This window comes from Theropithecus gelada, chromosome 5 (genome assembly GCF_003255815.1).
Source record: "Theropithecus gelada isolate Dixy chromosome 5, Tgel_1.0, whole genome shotgun sequence".
Taxonomy (NCBI): domain Eukaryota; kingdom Metazoa; phylum Chordata; class Mammalia; order Primates; family Cercopithecidae; genus Theropithecus; species Theropithecus gelada.
Genome location: NC_037672.1, coordinates 100,264,581 through 100,282,455, shown reverse-complemented (window position 1 = coordinate 100,282,455; position 17,875 = coordinate 100,264,581). Strand labels below are relative to the sequence as shown.

General features: G+C 35.5%; 1 protein-coding gene across 10 annotated transcripts in view; it reads left to right on the top strand.

Annotated features, from left to right (window-relative positions):
• The window catches only part of UBE2D3 (ubiquitin conjugating enzyme E2 D3), a 73,045-nt gene extending 55,989 nt beyond the window's left edge, over positions 1-17,056 (top strand). For 9 of the 10 annotated variants that reach the window (XM_025384963.1, XM_025384956.1, XM_025384955.1 and 6 more), the window contains 6 exons: positions 1,771-1,834; positions 1,923-1,954; positions 8,734-8,811; positions 9,827-9,932; positions 11,911-12,004; positions 13,942-17,056. In XM_025384963.1, the coding sequence (XP_025240748.1) occupies position 1,834; positions 1,923-1,954; positions 8,734-8,811; positions 9,827-9,932; positions 11,911-12,004; positions 13,942-13,987 (357 nt within the window). In that variant the 5' untranslated portion in view covers positions 1,771-1,833 and the 3' untranslated portion in view covers positions 13,988-17,056. Of the gene's footprint in view, positions 1-1,770; positions 1,835-1,922; positions 1,955-8,733; positions 8,812-9,826; positions 9,933-11,910; positions 12,009-13,941 lie in introns of all 10 variants that reach the window. The other variant, XM_025384961.1, reaches the window with a different exon arrangement.
• The last annotated feature ends 819 nt before the right edge of the window (positions 17,057-17,875 follow it).

Below are 17,875 nucleotides of genomic sequence, written 5' to 3'. Positions count from 1 at the left end.
CTAGTGGTTTTCTGCTGTTCAGATGGAATCCTAAACCTTACCCTTCATTGTTATTTCCATGTTTATATGAGAAAGATATAGTAGTCCCTAGACTTAAGGGGTAGCCCTTACTGACTTATGCCATAGACTGAAGAGAAACTGTTAGTTTGAAAATGTTGAAGGCAGTAGTGTATTAACATTGGTTCTATTTATTGTCTTTTTTTAACTTTTGATTATTAGACATTGGCTATATCATTGGTAAGATGGAGCTGTACCATCTTAAAAATATTTTAATAAACTATATTTTCATAGTAGATAATTCATATTGTTATGCACAAGTCATGGAATGGTGAACTACATACTTGTTGGAAATAAATCGTTCATGTGGAATTGTGCAGACTGTATGTTAAGAGCAAACATCTTTCTACTTACTGAAGTATGCTCTCAGGGTCAGAATTTCAATCATGAGGTCAGGAGATTGAGACCATCCTGGCTAAGACGGTGAAATCCCATCTGTACTAAAAATATAAAAAATTAGCTGAGTGTGGTGGCAGGCGCCTGTAGTCCCAGCTACTTGGAAAACTGAGGCAGGAGAATGGCATGAACTTGGGAGGCAGAGCTTGCAGTGAGCTGAGATGGCACCACTGCACTCCAGCCTGGGTGAGAGCAAGACTCCATCTGAAAAAAAAAAAAAAGAATTTCAATAGTTAAAAATTGATGTTGAGTGGGGCGTGGTGGCTCACGCCTGTAATCCCAGCACTTTGGGAGGCCGAGGCGGGCGGATCACGAGGTCAGGAGATCGAGACCATCCTGGCTAACATGGTGAAACCCCGTCTCTACTAAAAATACAAAAAAAATTAGCCAGGCGTGGTGGCGGGCGCCTGTAGTCCTAGCTACTCCAGAGGCTGAGGCAGGAGAATGGCGTGAACCCAGGAGGCAGAGCTTGGAGTGAGCTGAGATTGCGCCACTGCACTCAAGCCTGAGCGACAGAGCGAGACTCCCTCTCAAAAAAAGAATAAAAGGATGTTGAGTTAAAAAAAAAAAAAAAAAAAAAAAGAGTTGAGAGAATAAGGAGATTAGAAAACAAGAAGGGTACTTAGCCCCATGAGAGTGTTTTTGGTTTTCAGGTGGAAAATAGAGTTAGTGGATTGGGGAGGAAGGATGGTTCAGGAAGAACAAAGAATTTTTTTTTTTTTAATTTAAGTTCTAGGGTACATGTGCACAATGTGAAGGTTTGTTACATGTATATACCTGCGCCATGTTGGTGTGCTGCACCCATTAACTTGTCATTTACATTAGGTACATCTCCTAATGCTATCCCTCCCCCTTCCCCCCACGCCACAACAGGCCCCGGTGTGTGGTGTTCCCCTTCCTGTGTCCAAGTGTTCTCATTAGAACAAAGAATTTAAGACAGTTGAGGGCCTCTGAAAGTGGTCTTGGAAGTTCAACAAATAACATGAATGTTGAGCTCTCCCTGGTCTAAGCTCTTAAACTGTGATAATATCTAATTATAGCTATTTTGGTTTGTAAGAGGTCGGCTTTTGTTTATGCAAATAAAAAATTTCGTATCAATGTGTGTGCATACATATTTTTATGAACTCTAGCTTTAAAGATGATTGTCTCAGCATATGTTCAGGCATGTTTTCTCTCTCCTAATGAACTATATTATTTATGTGAATTGTGATGGAGTGTGCCCTTAAAAATAGGGTGAAAGTGGCTGAAAGCAATGGACTCGCTTATGTTTTCTTAAATTAAGCTTGTGTGACTCACCCATTTTCTGTCTTGGTATAGGAACTTAGTGATTTGGCCCGTGACCCTCCAGCACAATGTTCTGCAGGTCCAGTTGGGGATGATAGTAAGTAACTTTCAAGTTGATTTTTATGCCTAATTTTTTTTAAGCTTGTGCATTTTTAGATAATCAGAGATTTTTTTTCTTTTTCTAGTGTTTCATTGGCAAGCCACAATTATGGGACCTGTAAGTATTAATAATTTATAAATTTAGTTTTAAGTGAAAATCCAGCATTGATTTGGTTGTAATTTTTAACTTGGTCTGTAGGTTTATCATGTAGTTAATTCTATTTTGGATATTCCATAGTTGTACTGCATTTGAAAGAAACAACATAATGAGTTAGTCATTGGTTACGTGTACTTTGTGTCTATCCCTGTGTTCACATTCTAGAGTATAGCCATCTCTGTGACCTACCAAACATCTCTATATCTCAGTTCAGTTTTTCTTCATAGCACTGTGTAAAGCATTGTCGTGGAACTTCCTGTTATTTATAGAGACAAAGTTACTGGCTCTGATCCTGCCATGAGTTGTGTTACTCAGAGAGTCTTATTACTGTAGCTGCCAATAATGTAGCTTAATTGTATTTTGATATTTGATTCTTTATAGAATTTCACTTTATGCAAAATTTGAATATATTTAGGCAGAAAGTGATATTTTGAATATAGCAAAATTCCTTTCTATCCTGGGTAGATAAGCAACTATATGCTGGATAATTGAATATTCAGAATTATGGATACCATCTAAGAATTTCAGAGAATTAGAGCGCACTAAAACATCCTGGGGTAAGACTGTATCTTACACAAATACTTACCTTTTTTTTTTTTTTTTTAAACTTGGTAAGGAGCTTAAAGATTTGTTTTCTAAGTTACTTGTGTATCTTACTGAAAATTTTCTTCCCTTTTTGGTGGTTTTATAAGTAACATAAAGAGCAATAATATAGATGAGACAGTGGTCAGTAATATTTACAATTCTAAAGGAATAAATGCTCTTAGAGTTAGTAGATGGGTTGAATCAACATTATTTAGTAATTCTGATTCTAACTTTAGTCATTTTTCTGTCTCAAATGTGAGTACATACTGTGTGCCAGGTAATAAGGATACAAATGAACATAACAGACATCCCTGTCAATCTTATAGGGAACTTACACTCTACTAGAGGAGACAGATACCTAAACAAGTGCCGAAGTATGATAAGATGGAAAATAAGTGACTGGTGAATGAAGTGCTGAGTAGGAGAAATTAATGGGAAATCATAGCAGGGAGGATTAATTTAGAGTAATTGAAATGTTAGTGCCCTAAAGGGAGAGAAACTAAATCAAAGTAAGACATGGCAGGGGTACAGATACTAAGTTTAATACTTAAATGTCCTGGATCGTTTTAATAAACTACAAAGCTGGGATTGTACGTTTCGTTATTACAGGACGACTTTTACTGTTATAAATATTATTTTGTTTTACAAGTACTTTTATCTAATTTGGTAGCAAAATTGTGTAATTTTAATACACGCAGTTAAATGTCGACTTACGCAGTTTGGCCCACACAGTGTTTTTGAAAGTTGGCAGTCTTCAAATAAAAGCCTTCTGAGTAGGCCCACATTCCATAAGCAGTAATGACTTGGGATGGAATGACAGCTGCCTCCCTTTTTTAGATGGGATATGTGTTTACCACAATGCCTACTAGGTCAATTCCATGTTATCTACCTAGTGTTTTGTAAAACAGTTGCTTTTGCAACCTCTAGAATTTTCCCATTTTGGATTACCAATTTTCAAAGAATTCAATAAAATGCCTTAAAATAAAGCTCATCTTTGATTCAGGGGGTAGTTGATAGTTTGATTGTAAAAACTGTCAATACTTAGAAAGCACAGAAGCGTTGGTAATTAAGACTTGTAATTGGATGGTGTGCAGAATAAACCAACTCCTTAAAACTAGTTGGTTTTTCTGCTTGACAGTTTAGACTTTGTTGTTTTGAACAACACACTAGTTTTTCCCAAAAGGCAAGGAGCATACCTATAGACAATCAAAAGGAAACATGAAAAATGAGTGTATGGTAGTAATTTTTTTAGAGAATGATGTTGCTTATTCTGACAGATTTTTTTTAGCAGTTTAATTTGCTTTTAATTTTCAGAAAACATTTACCTTTTTTCATTTTTTAAATATATCAAATGATGGCTGTTCCTTGCTGAATTCTTTTAATATAATGACTAGCAGCTTTCTGCTTTTACAAACAGAAGCATGTGATTTTCAGAACTATTTTAAATATTAACGTGATCAACCGCAACTACTGGGTTTTACTTTGGTAGCAGTACTCGCTGAAATATGTTTTCAGTTAAAAAGGTTAGTTCTCACTGTTGGCTGGGTAATTTCCAGAAGGAGTCAAAGGTTATAAAAATCCACCCAAAGTATGGGTATTGTCTTGTACATAAGTAAGCACATAATTTAGATGCCAGCTTTAAATAGTTAACTATATGCTTACGGTGGAGTGCACCAATGAAACAACTCATTTTGTTCTTTTGGCTTCTGAATACTACTTTGTGACAAAACATCACTGTATAAGATAAATAGTAGCTTATTTTGTGAGTGTGGTTACTCTGTGTAGCAAGCAATTGAGACCCAAAGCAACCCGTAAATTACAGATTTAGTGGGAGAACTAGATAGACAGTTAACAACGTCACTTTTGCTTTGGACTACTACCTAGGTCCCTTAAGGTGGTGCCAGTGCCACCGAACTGAAGATTCCTGACTTTCTAGTGAATATACCATCTAATTTTAAGTTTCAATAGAGTAACTTTGGTTTTAGTGAATTGTTGGGAAATCCTTTAGATCTTTTAGTTATATAGCAAAATTGCTTGGTTTTAATAATCAAATGTACTGGCTTATTCTTTCTGAAGGTAAACTACTTCGGAAGCACAACTATTGACTAAAAACTAAACCTTTGAAAGAAATGACAGCATTGCTAGTTTTTTGTGTGTATGGTTTTTTTGGGGTGGGAGCCGGGGGTACTATGTTACGGTTAGTTTCCAACAAGAATTGATGCAGTTAGACATTACTATGTTATGGTTAGTTTGCAACAAGAATTGATGCAATTGGAAGACATTGACTTCTTTACCTATTGCCTCTGATATTTACTTGCTTAATTTTTTTTTTTATTGGAAATGCAGTTGGCAGAAAAAGATAGATTTAGAGAACAATAACTTCCACCTAATCTATGACAGAGATGTAGAAGAGAGTACCTGCGAAAAATGTGAAAGTAGCTGAAAAATGTAACCTTTGGCAGCCTGAGCATAATCAACCAGAAAAACTATCTGAATTAAAATAATTGGCCTATAGGTACTATTTTATTTGGTCCATAAGGGTTATTTTTTCAACTTTCATTTCAAGTGTATTATGTCATTTCCCACATAGGTTACTGATACCTGAAGACTTTTTCCATCTTTACCTTACTCATTCAGGAGCTTTGTAGTCTAATAAAAGAGAAATATAACTAAATGTTAGATATATGGGTGGGTAATGGTAACTATGTGCTTAAAGAGGTATAAAAGAAGGGTAGGGAGCAGACAAGACAAAGGAAGGGCTATATTATAAGGAAGAATATTCCAAGTAGGGGAGAGGAAAAGATGTGTTATCCATGTAATATTTTATGTGCAGTAGAGAGCATGTTCTATAGAAGAAACAAGATGAAACTAGATTGATGGGCACCCAGATCATAAAGCACCGTATGTACTTAGGAGTTGGAGTTATATCTTAAAAACTATGGTAGATTTCAAGCAGGGGAGAAACATTTTTAAAAGACCACTTTATCATTAGGATGGAGGGATAATCAGTAGTAAGCTATTGCCATAATCTATGCTGAAGATGACATCGTGAACTAAGATAGTAGTGACAGTGGCATAAAGGAGAGGTATGGTCAAGAAATTTTAAAGATCTTTTGATAACTATCTTGACTCTGATGAGATGAGAGAGGAAGAAGTCGATGATGAGATCCTGGTTTGTGGCTTTCAGTTATGGCTTGCTATTAATAAACAGGAAAAAAGGAATTGAGGAGACAAAGAGTTTGTTTTGGACACATGAGATGAGATATCCAAGTAGAAATACCAGTAGGCATTTGAATATATGCCCTGGAGTGAATAACTGCACCAGAGATGTATTTTGCAACTCAAATTGTTATGGGTCGGCAGTTAAGAGTGGAAAATCAACCTATAAGAATACCAACATTTTTAGCTGGGTGTAGTGGTGCATGCCTGTAATCTCAGCTTCTTTGGAGGCTGAGGCCCGTGAATTTACTTGAACCTGGGGAGGTGGAGGTTGCAGTGAACCAAGATCACGCCACTGCACTCCAGCCTGGGCGACAGCACCACTTCAGAAAAAAAAAGAAAAAAAAAAAAAAAGAATACCAACATTTTATTGCCACGAAAGAGCTGAGGCACTGTGAGGAAGCAACTTTGCCCTGATGAGAGCAAAACAGGTAGAAGGTTTCTGAAGAAATCTAATATAAATTCTGGACTTGTAAGATTTTAGTCGATTTGCTGATCACGGTGTTCCTTATTCTTCGGGGTTTTGTTTCTTTTGGTGTAGTTTGCTGCTGATCCATAATAGAATTTAAATATCATAGGGTCTCATTTTTTTATATGGCCTAGTTTCATTATCTCTGAACCTTGTAGTTCTTCCTCTTTGGTATGGCAGAACTTTAGTGTTAAATTGTAACATTGAAATATTTTGCCTTCTTTATAAAGTTCTTTCTTTGAACAAACAAAATGAAATTTGGCTTTGCCTAAATCCCATCAGCAGATTGCCTTTATTTCAGAAGCATCGTAGACAGCATTTGATTTTATGAAAATTGAAATGAAAGCTTACAAAGAACTTCTGGAATTGGGTTATTAAAACTTCAGTGTTTGGGGCCAGGGGTGGTGGCTCACAACTGTAATCCCAAAACTTTGGGAGGCCAAGGTGGGTGGATCACTGGAGCTCAGCAGTTTGAGACCATCCTCTCAACTAAAAAGACAAAAAAAACTCCATCTCTACTAAAAAGACAAAAACAATTAGAAGCATCTATTCAAAGTTAATATAACTGTATTTAACAAAGATACATTAATCTAATAAACTCAGGTCACATTCTAAGTGACTGGAGTGGTTTTCTAGTTCCATATTTTACAGAAAATATGAAAAGGGGCTGGGCACGGTGGCTTATACCTGTAATCCCAGCACTTTGGGAGGCTGAGGCAGGCAGATCACCTGGGGTCAGGAGTTACAGTTCAGCCAACATGGTGAAACCGCATCTCTACTAAAAATAAAAAATTAGCTGGGCATGTTGGTGCACCTGTAATCCAAGCTACCGAGGTGGCTGAGGCAGAAGAGTCACTTGAACCTGGGAGGCAAAGCTTGCAGTGAGCTGAGGTTGTGCCATTTTACTCAAGCTTGGGCAACACAAACACAGCAAGACAATAATCTGTGTCTCGTTTGTCCCCCGCCCCATTCCCATTCCCCCCCTGCACCCCCACCAAAAAAAAGAAGGGAAAACTTGGGAGTTGGAGGAGGACTCAATTTAAATAGAAGCTCTGGCTGGGCATGGTGGCTCATGTCTATAATCTCTACATTTTGGGAGACCGAGACAGGTGGATCACAAGATCAGGAGGCTACAAGACCAGCCTGGTCAACACGGTGAAACCCAGTCTCTACTAAAAAGACAAAAATTAGCTGGGTGTGGTGATGCATGCCTGTAATCCCAGCTACTAGGGAGACTAAGGTAGGAGAGTTGCTTGAACCCAGGAGGCAGAGGTTTCAGTGAGCCGAGATTGCGCCACTGCACTTAAACCTGGGCGACAGAGTGAGACTCCGTCTCAGACAAACAAACAAAAGCTCTTCCATTTACTAGTTGTGTGTTTCTTTGAACCTGATTCTTCATTAATAAATTGACCTTTCTTCTTTGAACTCCACATGTCCCTTGTTCATATTTCATGATACCTATAATATTTCATTGCAGTTACTTTACATGTCTATCAGAGTTTAAGCTCATAAAGATAAAAAAAAAAAAAAAAAAGCTCTTTGGATCCCTTACACATATACAGCGTATAGCAAGGGGTTAGATTAATTGAATTAATGTTTAATTATTTTACAGAAGGGTAGGAATTAGATGAGCTGTGTTAGTGTCAGGCCTATTTTTTATGTGCTTGACATCCAGGATGGGCATAGTGAAAGGCTCATATAGCTGTATATACAAAGCCTTTCTAATAGAGGGGAATGAGTGTTGGTAAAAACCCAGTTCATGTAAGTTTTAAAACATGTCTTTGGATTGGTTCTTTGCATACTCAGAGGCAGTTAGGCATTCCACATTTTAGCTTCAAATTCCCAAGTAGGTCAGTATCTGGTCATTAAGTGGTCTTCAAAAGAATTGTGTTTGAATCTTGGTTCTATCATTTACCATTTGTACACTAGACTTAAGTTCTTTAAGCCTCATTTTTCTCATGCATAAAATAGGGACAGTGTATCTATTTTCTGGTATTGATGAAAAATGAGAAGCTTAGGCTTTTCTCTGTTCTCCTCTTGAAGGTGTGTGTTAGTTACCTGGGATAGCTTACATTTGGTTTGCCAGTGGGCAGAATGCACTGTTGTAAAGCCATTTGTACACATTTGACTATTGGAAGAAATAATCTACACATGTAAAATTTTATTTACAGATTATTCTGAAAGGTGATGATGTAGGCTTTATTGCTATGTGTACTTTTTCCTCTGAGAATTGAGATCTAGAATACTTGTGTTTCTTGATAACTTTTTAAAAAATCATTTTGGTGACCTGTGTAAGTTTTAAGTGTTTTTTTTTTCTATTACTATAGACTGAATTTTCATGGACTGTTTATTACAGTGTAAATAAGTGATTTTGGTTCATTATTAGAGAAATGCTTGGAAACAAACGTTACAGAATATTTAGCAATAATATTTTAAATTTCAGTTAAGCATACTTTTCTTTTTACAGAATGACAGCCCATATCAAGGCGGTGTATTCTTTTTGACAATTCATTTTCCTACAGACTACCCCTTCAAACCACCTAAGGCAAGTATTTTCCCTCACAGTCTGTTAGTATAGATTTATGGTTTATTTCAAAGGAATAGAGCACTCTTGGACGATAGGGTTCTGCCTAGGCTGAATATATATGTTGAATTGAGGCACTGATGTATAGATGCTGACTCTTAAACTTTGGTTTAAAGAGCTAGACCTCAGTTTGAACTTTGTAAATAGGGATAAGGTTTGCCTTTTCCTTAATGTTGCAAGATTCAGACCATGTGGAAGCTCCCCCCTCATCTGTATTATTGTTACACAGATTCTGATTTTGGGCTTTTGTCGTCTTGTAGGCATCAAATGTCCAACTTCAATTTATATTTGCATGTATTGTTACAACATATGCTTATTATGCTTATAGTTTTGTATACGTAAGTATAAATTTATGAAAACTTGGAGTTGCTTAGTGCACTGAGTTGATTGGTTTATAAGTATTAAAAGCATATTATCCTTGACTTTCAGTCATTAACATAAATTCAACCTGTATGAGTAATTAGAGAAGGTAATATACAAAGGTCATAAACATGTCACTATAACAGTCTTTAGTAATGTTACAGGTGCAATTTGTGATGGTTTCCATTTTTGTGATTCAAGTTTCTGTTTTATGTACGGTGGAAATGAAGACTCATGCGTACCTGTGTAACTTAATGAAACTTTAAATGAGATGGTCTACAAATTTTGGTTACATGCAAAAGTTAGGGCTGTTTTAAATGAATGTGTTAAATACATTTAAATTGCCCTTTGATTCATGACGTGGTAGGGCCAAAGTAGCCTTTAGAACTTTACATCACATGAGTAATGAAATTTTTATCCAAAAGTTCAGGTTTCTATTTTAAAGAGAGGAGGCAGGGGGGGGTTATGGTCAGATTGTAAAAATCAGTTTCTATGATATTTAGAACTTGTATGCTAATGGATGACATTTTTAACATTGTGACTTGATTATTTTAAGTTTTGCTTTAAAAGATATTTGTTTTTATTTGAATAAAATACTTAAAAGTTTTTGTTTTAGGTTGCATTTACAACAAGAATTTATCATCCAAATATTAACAGTAATGGCAGCATTTGTCTCGATATTCTAAGATCACAGTGGTCGCCTGCTTTAACAATTTCTAAAGGTAAAAATACTTCTAGTGAAACAGTCTTAAATTGTTCTCATTTTCTAATAAAATTTCATTCTTAGATCTACTTATCTGAGTATTTTTATTATGCCAGCTTTTTGGTAAGAGATGGGGAAGCAATAAAGTTATTTTTATCATTTTTGTTCTTCTAGGTGGTGGTGATTCTTAAAGATACTTTGTAAGAAGTTGTTAAAATTCAAATTGGGGTGGGTAGGCATTATTTGCCTAATGAGTTACCTTCATCTCATCTTATAATAGCAAAATTTGTTTTAATTGACTTCTGTATTTTTCAATCCCAAACCACTTGGACGTCTCACACTAACTTTTGTTGCCTTTTTACCAAGAATGGTATAATATACCTAAACTTAATAGAGCTTTTGAATCCTGAGGTTTCTACTCTAGGAAAAATCTGATTTTGCTTTCCTGGGTTAATTTTTACACAAATCTTTAGTCATGTGTTATGTAACCATGATAGGTTGTTTCTACCTAATGACAGTCTAAAGTTGTATAATCTTAGATCTGTAGATCAATTCTGGTCTCCTACTTTTAATAGGCATCCGTTATATGTAACAGGCTGTCCAGTCTTTGCATGAATATCCTAGGTGGAGTTGTAATAATAGTATTTCACCATTAATTGTTTTATGATTTTATGAGTTCAGTAAGTACAAAACAGCTTTTTCAAAAGGCAAAGCATTGTATAAAAGTTTAATCTGCTTATATACTGCACTTGAATCTCATGGAGGGACTACTCTGTTAGCAGCAGCATTTCCCAGACTTTATTGAGTAGAATCATTTAAGGGAGAAAAAGAAACAACTTGGGCAGATGCTGCCATAATTCAAGTGTTTTTAAAATTTTAAACCTGTTTTTCACCCTCTTGGATGCTTTCCAATTTCTTTTCAAACCATGTTTCGTACCTGAATATCAGCTTCCAAGTTTTTCTACTGCTGGGAATGTACTGTAACACTGAAAACTGTTTCTGTAAAGGCAGATTGAATTGGTATTGTTTTGTCATTAAAACAACTTGCTTTTTTGGCAGCCATACTTTGCTAACTTATTAAACTAGCAGTCAGTCACAACTGAAGCTACCTTTTTTCTGTGAGTTATTATATAGCCAGGTCTCCTATGTTAGATAATTTTATATTTGTTCTGCTGTATCTGGGTTTGAAATTAAATTTGCTATAGTCAGTAAATATTTATGTGACAGTGTTGTCTTTTTTATACTATTGCTTTTTTTAAAAAAAATCGGTCAGAACCATTTCAAGCGTTTATATCTTAACATTTTATAACAGCACCATATACAGTGACTGGCACTAACAGGCACTCAAAGTGAATGCAGTCTATATTCCTTAATGCTTGACATCTTATACATCAGTATGTTGAACTGGTTAAAGTAAGAAGTAGAGCTGGTGACTCACTTAGTACTAAAGAGATTTTGGCATTGTTGTATTTAACTAGTACTCTTGGGAATATAGTTTCTTGCTTACAAGTTCAAGGAGACAAAACATTTAGTGGAGTACTTGAAGGTTTTTCTCAGAAATTCCCAAGACAATGGCAAAGAATGGATTTTTCGTCATTCCTAACAGCTGTGAATGTGGCATGAGTGTTACCTGCATATTCTTGCTAAAGTCCCCCCACACCCACCCACACAGAGTACCAACAAACTCCCTAAGTTCTAATATCATTTATGCCTATTTTAAAAATATATATATAAATATGGCATCAGTTGCCTATCTTAAACTATTTTTATGGCTAGTCAGCAGTGAATCTGATGCCACAAAACCTTGTTTTTAGCACTTCTTGCTTACCAGGAGCTTGTCGTCTATGAAACAAAATCTTTGTAAAACTATGTCTCATTGAAATAGAGATACAAACTAATAAGTCTTTTGAGGATTGAGGTTTGTAATACACCGTTTAGAGAGATTTATTTATCCAAACTCCTGAAACTGGGTAACAGCCATTTTTGTTTTCTTGCAGTTCTTTTATCCATTTGTTCACTGCTATGTGATCCAAACCCAGATGACCCCCTAGTGCCAGAGATTGCACGGATCTATAAAACAGACAGAGATAAGTAAGTATGTTTAAAAGTTACTATAAAAGTGGTTTTACTTAATGAGTTAGGCTTATACTTTGCTTCTGACAATGCCAAGAAGACTTGATATTTAGTAAGATAACAGTTAAAATATGCAGAAAGCTATTAAAATGTGGTTTTTGAAAAAAACTAGGCTTTAGTTTACGTGACAGTGAATACTCCCCTCTAAAGTGTTTTTTTCTTTTTTTTTTTTTCCTAGCGTGTTACAGTATCACTTTATTTCTCAAATTTTGGGAAAGAAAGCAAATTTTTCTTTACCCCAAGCATGTTTTTCCAAAAAATGTTAGTACTGTTGTAAAAATTTGGTCTAAATTTCTCAAATATTTGAATCATATTTATGTTCAACTTAACCATTATAACTTTCATATGTTATAATTAATGCTAAGTGTACTTGTTCAATTAGGTACAATAGGTTAGCAAGAGAGTGGACAGAGAAATACGCTATGTTGTAGGGTAAGAGGATCTGCACTCTTATGGTGCGCTTATTCATGGTACTGCCAGCACTTGAGTGCTGCATGCGTTAAGGCACTGTATTAACTAACAAAAGGTAACAGATGTGGTAGTCTTCTGAAAACTGTACATTTAACTGCTTGATCTCTGTTTAACGTGAAAGTAAATATCTGGTAGTCGTTATTGCTTGAAAGTATTGCATGGCAAAGCAGTTATATAGCACTAGTAAGAAATGGGAATTTATGTAGTATCTTTTTCTTTCAAACTACCATGGTGTTTAAATTCTAGCTTAAGACTTTGTACCAATCCTATACAGAATGTGGTGGTTTAGTTCAAATTTTGCCAGGAGATAGTATATAAGGGAAAAACACTTTTAAGCCTAAGCATCTAAACTAAGTGTTCATTACTGACAAGCATGCATTAGCGTCAACTGTACTTTGTGGCTCCCTGTATGCTAAATAAAGCCTTTGTTTTAAACTGCTGGCTTTTTGAGAGAGTATCCTTAGGAGATGACAATGAATTGGTAGATAACTTTTTTAAAAGTTTAGGAAAGTTTTTGGACCATTTTGGTTCTTGGTTTGAAATAAAGCTAGCTAATATTTAAACTATATAAAAATTTTCCTGTGCGCATATATATATATATATATATATTCATTTCTTAAGGTTATCACTATTTTTTGTTGGGGTAAGTAGTCTGTGGCATGAATATAATCCAGTGGGAAGCTGATAGTATTTATCAATGTTAGTAGTCTTCCTGAGTAATAACCTTGCTTGTGTGTGAATTACCTGTTGATCTTTTTAAACAAAGATGCCCTTGCACTCAACAGGTCTCGGTGGTGCTTATTAGCCTCAGTTACCACACTTATTAAAAGTAACACATGATTCTGATGAGCACAACCACTCACACACCCGTTTTGGAAATTACTGCCCTTTGTCATTCTGCCCAGTGTCATCTTCCCCTTCTGCCTCTACCTAAGTCCCAAAGCCATTTCTTCTTACAATATCCAGGAGAAAGTAATTTCTCAAACTCTAGGATTCAAATAAAATTGTTTTACTAAAAGCCTGGTTCTGGCTTTGGTGGAAATTTCTGTGGATAGATACAATGTGTATACTATTTTAACATTTGTCCATAATGAACTGTAAAAATTTTTTCATGTTAAAATTAGAGCATGAGCTCGGTAGTAGAGAGAAAGGGTCTTTTGATTTTTGTCAGCCTCCCAATTTTCAGTGCTGCTTTCTTAGTTGTATTAAAATACTGCTTTCAGAGCATCAGGCTCTCATTTCCCACATTGCTTTGAGTACCAATGCTATTTCTCCCTTGTTGGCTTTTATTCTAATCATAGTCAGTAGAGATGACTTCATGATGGGTCTGAAGATGATAAAATGGAAATCTTTCCTTTCCATTTAAAGTATTAGGAATTCTTTCACTTTATTTTAACTTTTAAAAATAACATCTTTATTTACAGGTACAACAGAATATCTCGGGAATGGACTCAGAAGTATGCCATGTGATGCTACCTTAAAGTCAGAATAACCTGCATTATAGCTGGAATAAACTTTAAATTACTGTTCCTTTTTTGATTTTCTTATCCGGCTGCTCCCCTGTCAGACCTCATCTTTTTTAATTTTATTTTTTGTTTACCTCCCTCCATTCATTCACATGCTCATCTGAGAAGACTTAAGTTCTTCCAGCTTTGGACAATAACTGCTTTTAGAAACTGTAAAGTAGTTACAAGAGAACAGTTGCCCAAGACTCAGAATTAAAAAAAAAAAAAAAATGGAGCATGTGTATTATGTGGCCAATGTCTTCACTCTAACTTGGTTATGAGACTAAAACCATTCCTCACTGCTCTAACATGCTGAAGAAATCATCTGAGGGGGAGGGAGATGGATGCTCAGTTGTCACATCAAAGGATACAGCATTATTCTAGCAGCATCCATTCTTGTTTAAGCCTTCCACTGTTAGAGATTTGAGGTTACATGATATACTTTATGCTCATAACTGATGTGGCTGGAGAATTGGTATTGAATTTATAGCATCAGCAGAACAGAAAATGTGATGTATTTTATGCATGTCAATAAAGGAATGACCTGTTCTTGTTCTACAGAGAATGGAAATTGGAAGTCAAACACCCTTTGTATTCCAAAATAGGGTCTCAAACATTTTGTAATTTTCATTTAAATTGTTAGGAGGCTTGGAGCTATTAGTTAATCTATCTTCCAATACACTGTTTAATATAGCACTGAATAAATGATGCAAGTTGTCAATGGATGAGTGATCAACTAATAGCTCTGCTAGTAATTGATTTATTTTTCTTCAATAAAGTTGCATAAACCAATGAGTTAGCTGCCTGGATTAATCAGTATGGGAAACAATCTTTTGTAAATGCAAAGCTGTTTTTTGTATATACTGTTGGGATTTGCTTCATTGTTTGACATCAAATGATGATGTAAAGTTCGAAAGAGTGGATATTTTGCCATGTTCAGTTAAAGTGCACAGTCTGTTACAGGTTGACACATTGCTTGACCTGATTTATGCAGAATTAATAAGCTATTTGGATAGTGTAGCTTTAATGTGCTGCACATGATACTGGCAGCCCTAGAGTTCATAGATGGACTTCTGGGACCCAGCAGTTTTGAAATGTGTTTATGGAGTTTAAGAAATTTATTTTCCAGGTGCAGCCCCTGTCTAACTGAAATTTCTCTTCACCTTGTACACTTGACAGCTGAAAAAAAAAAAACCATAACATGGGAGTAATAATGGGTCAAAATTTGCAAAATAAAGTACTGTTTTGGTGTGGGAGTTGTCATGAGGCTGTGTTGAAGTGACTTATCTATGTGGGATATTGAGTATCCATTGAAATGGATTTGTTCAGCCATTTACATTAATGAGCATTTAAATGCAACAGATATCATTTCAGGTGACTTAACATGAATGAATAAAAGTCAATGCTATTGGATTGTTTTTTGTTTGACAAGTGCTATCTGTGCCACTAATTTAACTTCTGTAGTAACAAGGGCATTACCATTCTTCACCTTTCCTAATTCTGATCCCATAGTTTTACATGTTTCCTGGTTATTTTGATTTTGTCCACTGCTTTATTTCTTAAAGTTCTAGCACATCTGTGACTCCTCCACTTCCACATTTTTGCACTGCTTACACTTATGTGCAATCTTATTCCTTGTCTGCACACAGATGTGGAAAGCTAGAAATAAATGTTAAAACTTACTTTTTATAAACATTTTAATATGTAGTTTGGACATGATTTATTGACTTGAGGTTCTTCTCTAAACTGGAAGTGAAATGCATGCCTTCTGAAGATGTTCTGGCTTTGTTAATTCTGTAATCATTTCATTGGGAAAAAAACCAGCTACGCAGTTTTTCCAATGAGTGAATTTTTTCATTTTGTCTTTTGCTTAAAATGGCTCCTTCAGGGTAGATGTCATACTGCATAACTTTTTTGGATTCAAATTATGAATGAGAAATATTAGTTACATTCTGCTCCGCAAGGTAAGAAAAACTGCTCTTTGGCTCTGTTTTCAAAATTACTTCTGAGATGCATATACTCTAAAAATAACAGCTTTAGTAGGCATATCACTTCTTGAAAGCCAAACATGAGTGTAAAACACTTTTATGGAACACAGTGGATCCCTAATTGGCTTTCAGATTGACCTTTATAGCCTTAGACAACCCTTAGGTATTTACAGAGATGACTTCTTTGATTGTCGTAACAATTAGTGGATGTGTCCAGTTCTCTGTATCTTTGACTTGATGCTTTATACATCATTTCATTTGTTGCTTCTAAGGGAATAAGCCATAGAGGCTTCTCCAGGTTTAAAAGAACAGTAAAGTACCTGGAAAACCATTTTTGAATGTATGGATACTGGACATGAAATCATGTACAATGAAATCTTCAAAAGAATCTAAGAATTTGCCCTTTCCCCCACTCCACCCAATAATTTGACATTACTAGTGCCATGTATAGGACCCAACTGAGTATTAGAATCATTTTTGACAATGTCTTTGTATTTCCTAGATCTTTTAATGCGTAAACTCTTAAGAATTAAGGTCCAGTTGGCCTGTTAATGGTAAATTTACATTTTAAGTGACAATTTGTTTTTCCTGGGCGAGTTTGCAATGTGATAATCAGATTTTTTAAAGCTGATTAATTTGCTTTCTTGTGTGGGTGTACTCACATTTTAAAGTATGAACCACAGTTAACTAGTGGTCTCAGGGGTAGTGAAACACTCACTTTTTTTGGGGTTTGTTTTTTTTTTTTTTTTTTTTTTGGTTTTTTTTTTTTTGAAATGGCTTAGTTGAAGTATACTTAAAGGGACTGATCATGCTGTGTTAGTGATTTGGGTGGGGAGGGGGGTAACTCAAATTAGCCATGTTTTGTGTTGGCATAACAAAACTGTTAATGATTGTTGATTACACTTTTAAGTGAATTTGTCTTTTATGAGGAACCCAGTGCAAGTCACTAAATATTGTCTAATAGTGACATGTGCATAAGACTTGTAATAGCTAAAGTTAATTGAGCTTAAAGGAATTGTTACCATTAAAGTCTGTGTTTAAAGACACTTTGGTCTTACTTGGTAATTCCAGCTAACATGAAATCCACACTTGAGCTTAATGTTGCGTGTGAGCTCGATTTTGAATTTTATACAGTTTATGAAGAAATTAAGGTGATGATTCTCAAAATGTCTCTTGAGATATCAATCTCAGCATCATTTGGGAAATTCTTTGTAATGTAAGTTATCAGGCCCCACCCCAGTCCTGAATCAAACTGTGGCGGGGAGCCCAGTCACCTATATTAAAACACCCTCCAGGTGATTCTGATGAATGGTGAAGATTGAGAACCATTTTCAGAAGTCTGTTCATAGCATTTCCTTGTAACAGACTACAACCAGTAATCCTTTGACTCTACAGCTATTTTTTTTATAGCTGTTTTTGGCTATAGAGAATGTGTTTAAGTATTACATTTCTGATAACTGATAATTTCCTAGTACTTTGAATTGTAATACAGTACATTGATTTCCACATTTACACTTGGAATATTAAAATACATTAACATCTTACAGTTGGCTAATTTGAGTAACCATACAGGCATAGAATTCAGCCAATCATCAAGTATTTAAAAGTAATCAGGTGCAAAGATTTACCTAAGTATTGTGTTAGCTAGCTGAACAAATCTGAACCCAGATCCCATTATGTGGCCTGACACTAAGCAATTTTTCCAAGTGGAAATGATGCCATGTTAAGGGTGTTTGCAGTGTTTGACAAATACTAAATGTTCCCGAAGGTGGCTATTAAGATTTCTCGTGCTGTCCCATTGTAATGGAAAAATAAAAGGTATTTGGAAGTGGCTTCAAAATACGACAGTGCCCCCTCCAAGAAAG